Genomic DNA, 10998 nt, shown 5'->3' on the forward strand with positions numbered 1-10998 from the left:
AAGTGCTCTGAGAATATTTGACCTCGATAATATGTTGGTAATTATATAATGTCACTTATAATGCTTTTATAATGGTCAAACTAAAAATAAAATCTTCGAAATGTCCCCCCCTTGAAGTAAATCAATAGTTTAGAGAGACGCTTACTCTCAAAGTAACTTGTCGAGAACTAACCCCCTAACACCCCCCTACCCTGAGATTGAAATTAATTTAAAATAAGAGGGTGTAGGCTTTGCTTTTTATTACCACTTTAGTTCAGGTTAGGTTAGGTTACATTGGGTATGTGATAGCCACTAAGGGTGCCTTCAGTAGGGGTTTTCTATTGCTTTGTGTATAAATTACCTCATACTGGCGAGGTTGCTGTCCATGCCCTTTAACGTCAGGTCCATCAACCAAGAAAAATTCAGAAACTCTTTGATTGCACGACTTTTGGCAGTAAGTCCTAATTTTCTGTTTTTGGCCAAAACATTCCGTCATCTTTAACTATTAATGGCATGCACCTGACAGAGCACCAAAGGAGGAACCATTTAGCGTCTTTAGTTTTGACGGGGTATTTAGCCACGGTCGCGGGTAAGAATGTTGGAACACTTTGATTGGCAAGGTTTATAATCAATATGGGCAGTTGATAATTCATAACGGCCTCAATTAATAGGAAACTTTGGATTTTAGCTTTGTATGCGCTACATGGCCCAAAACCTGCCCTGGATTTATACAAAGCTACTCCAAAGTATTTCAGCTAGCCGTTAACGAGATTCCTTTGACATTTAGGCACACATTCAGTCAGATATCCAATTTCTTTCATTAAAAGATAAATTAATCTACAACCATTTATTTCCCAAATAAAACTCTCAGCGAGAGAGGCAGAGAGATAGATAGATAGAGAGAGAGAAAGAGAGAGAGAGAGAGAGAGAGAGAGAGAGAGAGAGAGAGAGAGAGGAGAGAGAGGGGGGAGAGAGAGAGGGATAGAGAGAGAGAAAGAGAGAAAGATAAAGAGTAGAGATAGATGGAGAGAAAAATATGAAACTCTAATTTTTTAAAAACATTTTTTTATAAAAATATATGTATAGTTGTAAATTGTAATATAAATATAACTTTAAGTCTGTCCTTTAAAACTCAACCAAAAAATTGACATGAAATTAAAGAGCGTTTCCAAAAATTACACCTTTTTCCAAACATTTATTCACCTAATATTGGAGAAAAAACTGGCTAATTTCGCTTTATTCTCTAGTGGAGCTACACAAAACCTCATAAAAGTGATGTTTTATCTATATCTGTCTGTCTGTATGTAAGCATGTCCATAAAGATTTGAAATAAAGCTGGACCGTCTATTACACAAAATATTTAGTTTTTAGGCAATATTTATGTGGCGGGTAGTGTAAGAAGTTTACGAAGGGAAATGTTCTGTCCTTAATTTTGTTGTTATAAGCTTTTGTTTTGATTGTGTTCTAGAATTAGTAAGGTTATGTTAAATTGTGTATGATAGGCTACGTGGTATTATTAATTTAAAATCAATTTCACGAGGGAAAAAAACCGTCTTGTGCAACCTACCTATTGGGTCATTGAAAATCAACCAATGGTATCGCTTATATTAACACAGCCAAGTAGAAGAAAATAATTTAGAAGCAGACGAAAAAGGTCTTTAAAAAATGAAGGGAGGTAGGTGTCTGTATATACATCTATACTAAAGATCTGTTTACAAAACAAAGACTTTTAAGGGGTTAAAAGGAAAGCAACTAGACCCAAATTTTTGTGATTTTCTGAGGTGTTTTTGGTGATTCATTTCTGAATAAAGGAATTCTTCCGAAAAAATAACTAATTTCATTCAGTCGACGAATTAGCCCCTAAGCTAAGGATTGGTTTTTATGAGATTTTTGATGAAAACAACTGATTTTTAAGTATATATGTATATGTACAGACAGACATCTTACTTTTAAATTTACTTTGTCTGTCTGTACTTCCGTCATAACATATCGGTATGGGAGAAATGGGATTTTATCTGCTGCTAATTAAGATAGAATGCAGCAGATAGAATGCGTTTGTCAATCCATGCTTTGTGCTACGCTGCTTATGGATATGTAATTCTTGTTTTCATTTTGATGCAGACTGAAAAACAGGTGGACGTACTATCTACTAGACAGACCGTAAAACTATAACTATAAAGTAGCTGCGGCCTCTACTTTAATGCAGAAAGGGAGAGGACACTGGGCTGAAAATTACACTAGTCCCCAAAGTCTTATGATAACTTTTTCTGGCTTAAAAATCTTAAGAACTTTTGTTGAATTTTGATTGGCTGGTTCATTTAGTTGAGTGCCAAAACGTTTTAACCACTAGTTGTAATCTACATAATCATACAGGGATAATTTTGTGTATCATCATTTAACGGTCATTTCTTATCCCTTTAGATCCCTGGCTGTAATGGGTGGGGCTGGCATAAGCATAAATAAGAAAAACAAATTTCCGATTTTTTTTTTGCGAAATTGATAAGCGAAAACCAAGGACTGGAATATTAGCAGCTACAATCAGAGAGAGGGAGAGATGGGACAATGGGCTCTTTTTTACACTTGTCCCCAAAGTTTTATCATAACGATTTCTTATTCGTTGGCTTAACAATTTTGGGGACTTTTTATGGATTTTGATTGGTTGGTTTATTAAATTGAGTGTTTAAACGTTTCAACCACTAATTGTAATCTACAAAAGGGGTAATTTTGTGTATTAACATTGAGGATGTACATCCATTTATCGGCCATTGTCTTATCCCTTTAGATCCCTGAGCTACAGTAGAGCTTTCTCTCAATGTGTTCTGTTAAGCTATGGACCCCCAACCCCCTCGTTCTTAGAAATAAATTGAGAATAAAGAGGGTAGATATTGATTTATTTTTGTATTACCTTAGGATAGGATAGGTTATATTGGGCACTGGGTAGTGTAGGGTTAGTAGGCCCCCCGAAGGGTCTAGTATGCATAGAAAAAAACTACCTTCTTCCCTTATTTTCAATCATTTTGAAAAAGGAGAGATGGGGGGAAGGGGGGGGTGGCTCAAATACACTTTATCTTACAATCTGAAATATAAAGCCTCAATGCGAAAATAATACCAGAATAGCTATTGCTGAGCAAACATACAGACTCATACAGAAGCTTTGCTTTACAATATGATAAGCTTTATACTTTTACTTATCATGCAAGAATAGAAAACAAATACATTAAAAAAATATCTAAAGGGTGGCTTCGCCATTACCTGCAATGTTTTCTTGATTAAATACACTTAGCGCTTTAATATAAGGGAATCTTCACCCAAAACCAGGCAATAAATAGTAGGCAAAAAACGTTCATTGTATAAAGTTAGCGTTTATATAAACAAACAAATGGAAGGACAGGTGGTCTAATGCACATTTTGAACTATAAAGTAGCATCGCTACAAATAATTGGTAATAATTCATTTTATAATAGAGATGAAATATATAGAGAGATATAAAAGAAAAGGAATAATTTGAAAACATGTATTTATGGTTCATTTTTTATAGCAAATTGGAACAGTGCAGTGGAAAGAGTCATGTGTAACGTCATAAAAATACGTCTATTATCCAACTCTTTTTTGAGGGTTTTCTTTATCATTTTTCCTCTAATCCTTCCTTTATAGATGCATTTTTAAGACGTCACAAATGGTACTTTCTGCTGGCCACTCAAATCTATTCATAATGCATTTACAAAAAGGATTTAGTAGCTTTATTCTTTCCTCTTCAGGCTAGAAGCACTTTTATCTTCTTTTGGATCCATAAAAGCCTAAAATTAATTAAAGCTTAGAAATTATAGAATTTGTTTGATCTTAGTTTAGAAATAATTGGATATCCATATCCAATCAATTAGTATATAGATTGGAATAGTCATTTATCACATATTTATAGATAAATTCCATAGTTATAATTTTAAAAAAAATATAACATTAAAACCAGTTTTATTAACCCCCAGGGGCCGAAATGTCAAGGCTAACAAAAAAGGTATTAATTTTATGATTTCTAATTCATTATTAATAGAAAATTGTCCATAATTTAATGTTATACATGATTTTTCATTATAGCTGGTAACTGGTTTTAATCCAGCAGATTTTAATCAATTTTAAAGCCATAATAGAAATTGTACATTGCTTATTTTATTTTTAGAATAATAATACTTACCTTATCAATGGTAGAATCCATTCTTGTGCATTCTCTAAAAAACAAGGATAATTATAACAATTGGAGAAAAGCTGAGTGAGATAGAGAAAGAATAAAGTTTAAAAATAGACAGAAAAAAGGATTAAAAAAGGATAGGAGAAAAGATAAAATGTAAGACATAAGACATATACACATGAGTGGTATTAATATCAAATTAGTTTATTGAGGGAAAGATCAGGAGATCTTCAGTTTAAAATATGATACCCTCCCTTAAATGTTATTTGGATTTAGCTTATTCAATTTACCCAACTATGTTCAACAACTAGTAAAAGTCAGATTACTGTACTATGTGGAAAATCTGAATTTTATGACATACTTACATAAGAGCTTGATTGTGAAGTATTTCCAATGGATAATAATCAAGATGATGATGCTTCTTCTCAGGAGCATTAATTTTCTAAAACATCAATTATGGATAGGACAATTGATGAAAAATTATAATTCTACCTCATTATGATAAATAAAATTCTTCATTTGAAAAGTTACAATAATGAATCATTTGATTCTGCAAGAATTCTAAGTTTACCAAAAATATAAGAAGATAGGTGGAAGATTTATACTATAGTCAATTGTTCCCTATATTTTTTTTATAACCACAGATATAGATGAGGAAAAAAACTATTTACTTGAAACATAATTTCTATTTTTGTATGTTTAAAAAAAAACTATCACATTGTACCTTAATTCTAAAAACCATAAATCTTACCAAAAAGACTTAAGTTTTTTTTATATATTCCTTGGAATATAATATCTCTTTTTTCTAAGTATTCCTACAAAAAAAAGAATATATACCTGGTTGTAGCTTGTAACAAGAACCCATCTTCTTAGCATGCTCTAGAGTAAGAAGTTGTCAAACAAAAACTTGGCATAAATTTTAATTTTAGCCTATGTACAAAAGCCTTTTTTGTCTCATATTTTTCTAAATAAACTATATGTTGTTGGACATGCATTGAAGTGACATTGGGTATGACGACCAACTCTTAAAACTCACAACTTATATCATATCAGGGAGGGAGGGGACATTGGATTGTTTATTACACTATTCCCCAAGGTTTCATAATAATGTTTGCTTATTTGTTGGCTCAACAACTTTGGGGACTTTTATTCAATTTTGATTGGTTGGTTTATTTAGTTGAGTGTCTAAATGTTCAACCACAAAGTGTAATCTACAGATTGATACTTTTGTGTATCATCATTGGGGATGTACAGCATGACCCTCGAAAAAGTTTTTTTAAGCATCTGCAGCCTATATTTCTCAACAAAATATTAAAAGATTCATATGTACTTGTTCTCTATAATTTTCTACATCAAAGGATATCAAAATATTTTTTTTTACATCAATTAACAGCCGAGATTGTTAAAGCCAAAGTTTGGAAAAAGTGCTTGAGAAACTGGATATTGATAAATATTTCTTAGTTTTTTAACACGACGACACTAACACTAACAAGACGACCATTGAATTGGTCATTAAGGTAGGCTATGTTTCGACTTTCAGCATGGCATGGGGCTCCATCCTGTGTCCATGTAAGATTGTTTAGGGATCCATTATTCCCACGTCTGAGCTAAATGTGTGTACATTTACGAGCTAACCGGAATCTCCCCTTCCCCAACCTATCCTTTAATCGCAAGTATGACCATAAAGTCTTGGCGTAACCTTGACCTAATAAGTTAACGCCCACTTTTACATATTACACATTAAACCTTTTAAATTGTTAAATGTTTAATAAAAGTTTGTAGCTGTAACTTTTTTGTTTTTTAACTTATTTTGATAAAATAAAAAGTGTTTGATTTCTGTTTATGTAAACTTTCAATTTGCTACTATTTTTTATAGGATTTCTTTCTGTAAGGGTGTTTTTGCAATTTACACTAATCTAAAAATGCCTTTTAGAGTTAGTTAAAAAAGTGCTTTCAGCATGAAATAAATTTCTTTGAAACATCTTTATATAAGTTTTATAAAAAGTATTGAAATTATGAGGAAAACACGTCATTTCACTTTAAAAAAACATTTTTCTTGAAAAGTTACTTTTTCCTCAGCCACTTTTTCAAAACTTTGGCTCTAAAAATCTCAGCTGTTAATTGATGTAAAAAAAATATTTTTATATCTACTTATGTGGAAATCTACAGAGATCAAGGACATATACATTTTTTGATAATTCATTGAGAAATATGGACTGCAGATGCTTAAAAAAACTTTTTCGAGGGTCATGCTGTATATTAATTTATCGGCCATTGTATTATCCATGATATCATATACTGTACCTTATTTTGATCAGATGCATGTAGAAGATTTGAGTGAAAAAAGAGAGCATCTCCTGGCTCCATCTCCACATACACATGTTCATACCTGAAGTTTTGAAAAGTTTTGCATCACAAAAAAATATAATTTATTAAAAAAATACTTATATTTTAGTAAAAATTATAAAGCTTTCTCTTTGCTTATACAGTCATAACAAGTCATATGCCATTTTTATCAACTTTTGTATTATCTCATAGGGATCTAAAGGGATAAGACAATAGCCTTAAATTGATATATATCTTCAATGATGACTCACAAAATTGCCCCTTCTGTAGATGAAAATTAGTGGTTGAAATGTTTGAACACTAAAACAAACAATCAAAATTCAGTAAAAGTATCCAAAGTTGTTAAGCCAACAAATAAGAAAATGTAATTGTAAAACTTTGGGGACTGGTGTAATAAACAGCCTATCATCCCCTTTCTCTTGTATTATCTCACCTTTGTTTGGCTAGTTGGACCCTGTCAGGATCAGCTCCAGATTGATCTCCCATTAGGTAATGCTCAATCCTTCCCATCTTGTGACTTCCAGCCAATACCTGAAAATAGAGGTGGGCCGAATATCTGGCTTGGCCAGCTACCGGATATCTGGTATTAGAAATCAGCTCGATTTAACCTAACTGTAAAAAAACTACCGCTCTTTGCCAGGTTCATAGTTTTTCTTTAAAAATAATGGATGAGAGGAGAAGTGAGTGAAGAAAACCCTAAGATAAGATAAATTTAGACAAATTTTCATGATGTCACGAATATCACTTTGATGATTTGCCTGAAGACAAGAATTTTCTTTTGTGCACCTATCCACAGGCATGAAAACACTGCCCATGTCAGGTGTGAGACATTGATTCTGGTACCAGTACCCATAGTCCTGGTGCCACAAGAATGCTCCTCCCTTTTCTGGCTAAAAAACCCACATTTTTGCAATCATAAAATTGAAAAGAAAACAAAGTGGCATGTTTTGTCATATTTTTACAGTAGCTTTTCTCCTATTTTTAGCACTTGTGTGGGCTCTACCCCTTTAGAGTAATCATCTTTATATAATTTATCAAACCTAAAATAAAAAAAAACCTATGAAAAGCTATTGTGAAAATATGTTAAAACTCGCTACTTTATTTTCTTTCCATGATCCAAATTTTCATAATAAAATGATTTAGACACAAAAATAATCAATATTTACCTCTTTCATCATAAGTTTTGTATGGTAATGATATAGTTCATGACCACCCAGCAAAGCCTGTAATGTTCCTGCCACCTAATTTAATTATAGGTTTAGATGAATGCAAATTAGGACTTACAGACAAAGTTTTGATAGATTTATGACTTTCCCACTCACTGTATATGAGAAGGGAGGGAGGATACATTGACTGTATATTATAAATATCCCGTAATTTTGTACACATTATGTCATTTGTGGGCCTTAAAATTGTGGGTACTTTGTATGAATGGTTGGTTCAAAATAAAAGCGTCAAGACTTTTCAACCAAATGATTTTAAGTTAGAGATGTAGTAATTATATTTACCATCATTTGGAATGTACATCAATTTATTGTCCATTGTACTTTTTACATGATCCCAATCCACAACTTAGAATCTTTTCTACTGTTGGTGTGCTACTCTAGTAATATAAAATCTAGTTTTTACACATTTAACTCAGGAGGAAGGGGACAATGGGCTGTTTATTACATAAGCCCCCAAGGTTATCAATAATGTTTTCTTATTCATTGGCTTAAGAACTTGGGGGACTTTTAATGAATTTTAATCGGTTGATTCATTAAGTTAAATGTTCAAACGTTTCAACCAATAATTGTAATCTACAAAAGAGGTTATTTTATGTATCATCAATTTATCGGTCATTGTCTTATCCCTTGAGATCTCTGCATTTAAGTTTAAACACCCTTGGAAGATAAATGAGACGAAAATTATCAGATAAAAATATTGTAAAAAAAGTTTATTTCAATATTTTGTTAAAAACATGAATTTGTCTTAAGTTTGATTATTGGACCTGGTAGAATTGTTTACCCTTTTTCCATAATGTTATAAAATTGCCCATAAATATACTTAAAAATTTATGGGTTGTAATTTGTCTTCCTTTGACCTATCCTTATGTCCCTAATTCATACCTTCTGAAGTCTACTGGCTACGCCACAAACATCGTTTCCGGCCCTGTTCCATATACATAACCTACAAAAGTAACAGGGATCTAAAGGGATAAAACAATGGCCGATAAATTAAAGTATATCTCCAAGGATGTTATACAAAATTATCTCTTCTGTACATTAAAATTACTGGTTGAAACGTTTAAAACACTCAACTTAATGAATCAACCAACCAAAATTCAATAAAGTCCCCAAAGTAGATAAGCCAACGAATAAAAAAACGTTATTATAAAACTTTGGGGACTAGTGTAATAAACAGCCTATTAGCCCACCTCCCTCTTTGCTAAAGTACAGTTGAACAAAAATGTAAGTAGATAGCACAATATATTATTACTTGGATGTTGCACCAGATTTTTATGTGCTCTAATAAAGTTATACTTGTAGCTGTTTGTAATGACGATACCCTCAATCCACCCCCTTTAATCCATCCCTTCCTACTGGATAAACAAACTGACCAATGAATGGGGTCTATATTAGAAAACAAATTTTCAGTTAGACATGCACACATCCTGATACTTTCATATAAGAATGATAAGAACAAAACACAATGAACTATATCTATAAAATTTATCAACAATAATCAAGATTCAATGATAATACCTGCTTTTTGCCCCTTTTCCATCAGATAGATCAATGGCATGCTAAAATCATATTTATAATAATTTTTTTTAAATATGTGTTTTAAAAAAGTATGAAACTTTTTACATTTTTTTTTACTTTTCTACTAATATTGAAAGTGGGGGTGTCGACATCGCCCCACCTCCTCCCCCTCCCTTTGCCTGAAATTCCCCTTGGGGCCTCTAGTGTCGTTGTTTCTAGTAACTTAAAGGGACAAGACAATGGACGATAAATTGATATCCCTATCCAATTAGAATTTACTAAATTGTTGCTTCTGAAGATTACAATTATTGGTGAAAAAATTTAGACACTTATGGTTTGTGCAACCCTATCAAGATTTTATTAAATCTCCAAAGTTTTTAGTTTAACTAACAGATAAGGAGCATGTTTATAAAATTTTGGGGACCAGTCTAATGTTCCCTACCTCCCTTCTTTTTAGAAACCAACCTTTGGTATATCTTCACTTGTTTCAATACATTTTCTTAACTTATCGACTTCCTAAATAATATAAAATCTTTAAAACTTTTATCAAGGAAAACTTTTCAACAATTAAGGTCGGCCAGTCCGTCAATAAAAGATAGCTCTTTTAATTAATTCATGCTTGTTAGATTTGTTCTATCAATTTCAAACTTGAATAGATTTGACATGGATCTTGAAGCAATGTAGCAGGGCGTTTTGTAAATGTTGAAAATTGGAAGTCTTTGTGTAGTAAAAGTTGTCGCAAATATAGGTATTAAATAAAATACCTCTTTATTGAAAAGTTCTTTCACAACTATAAAGCCATCTCTATCAAAAGTTTCCTTTATCTAAAAACATAATTAGTATTTCTATCATATTGTATTATGCATAATGAAAAATTATCTATCTTTCTATCTATCTATCTATCTATCTATCTATCTATCTATCTATCTATCTATCTATCTATCTATCTATCTATCTATCTATCTATCTATCTATCTATCTGTCTGTCTATCTATCTATCTATCTATCTATCTATCTATCTATCTATCTATCTATCTATCTATCTATCTATCTATCTATCTATCTATCTATCTATCTATCTATCTATCTATCTATCTATATATCTATAATCCCCAATACAACCTTGTCTGTCACGTAGAAGTACCCATTGGTCATCCCAAATCTGTTCATGATGACGTGTGTCACGTAGGACGGGACGGGTGCCTCAAATGTCTTTATTGGTACATAAAGGTCCCTCTGAAAGTTAGAAATATTAGCCAAAATCATATTAATTCAATCCCTTTTTTACGTCAGCTTGTACGTCTGAACGAACGAAATCTATCTACCTCCCCCCTTTTTGTTTAATCTATATATTTTCAATAAAACGGTTTTTCTTATGCTTTACAAGGCACTTTGAGAAAAATCGCCGATTAAACTACAACAAATGTAATGTTTTGATTTTACAGTACCTACGCAGTGTAGATAGGTTACAATGTATCCTTTTGGATATTCTATAGTTTTACTGTGCTGTAGTTCATTGTTCTTTTAACTGGTAAATATTGTTAGCTTTTTGAATCATATTGTTTTTCAAAAGGTTGCATTTTCTGCGCTGCATATTGATAGACTTGCTCTTGTGTTAAAAACATTATGGATGTGCCGTCCTCGATCTCTTAAGTAACAAAATACATCTAAAAGATATTCCTATTATTTTTGGAACGTGTTATAAAGCTAAAGTAAATACTACAATATTATAACTGTTATCAATTT

The 10998-nt window shown here is 32.0% G+C and overlaps 1 protein-coding gene across 2 annotated transcripts; it reads right to left on the reverse strand.

Annotated features, from left to right (window-relative positions):
* Nucleotides 1–3463: 3463 nt before the first annotated feature.
* On the reverse strand, nt 3464–10489 carry LOC145335130 (L-proline trans-4-hydroxylase-like). Of its 2 annotated transcripts, XM_080180861.1 has the most exons (13): nt 10375–10489; nt 10017–10076; nt 9718–9768; nt 9253–9293; nt 8617–8677; nt 7675–7749; nt 7267–7398; nt 6942–7039; nt 6467–6551; nt 5000–5041; nt 4528–4604; nt 4169–4202; nt 3464–3776 (listed from the first exon to the last, which is right to left on the reverse strand). In XM_080180861.1, exons 1-13 carry the CDS (start codon nt 10420–10422, stop codon nt 3720–3722), a joined length of 861 nt encoding a protein of 286 aa, XP_080036987.1. In that variant the 5' UTR covers nt 10423–10489; the 3' UTR covers nt 3464–3719. The 2 variants fall into 2 exon arrangements, with proteins under 2 accessions (XP_080036987.1, XP_080036988.1); XM_080180862.1 differs by lacking the exon at nt 7267–7398.
* Nucleotides 10490–10998: the final 509 nt, after the last annotated feature.

This window comes from Acartia tonsa, chromosome 13 (assembly GCF_053477335.1).
Source record: "Acartia tonsa isolate MP-2025a chromosome 13, ASM5347733v1, whole genome shotgun sequence".
Taxonomy (NCBI): Eukaryota; Metazoa; Arthropoda; class Copepoda; order Calanoida; family Acartiidae; genus Acartia; species Acartia tonsa.

What these genes read in the sequence shown, in the direction of transcription:
- LOC145335130 (XM_080180861.1), bottom strand. Translation starts at nt 10,422, where the DNA reads ATGAACAGATTTGGGATGACCAATGGGTACTTCTACGTGACAGACAAG. An exon ending in AAGAACTTTTCAATAAAGAG is followed by an intron (nt 9,769 to 10,016) that starts GTATTTTATTTA and finishes TATATTATTTAG; the next exon opens with GAAGTCGATAAGTTAAGAAA. An exon ending in CAAGTGAAGATATACCAAAG is followed by an intron (nt 9,294 to 9,717) that starts GTTGGTTTCTAA and finishes ATATGATTTTAG; the next exon opens with CATGCCATTGATCTATCTGA.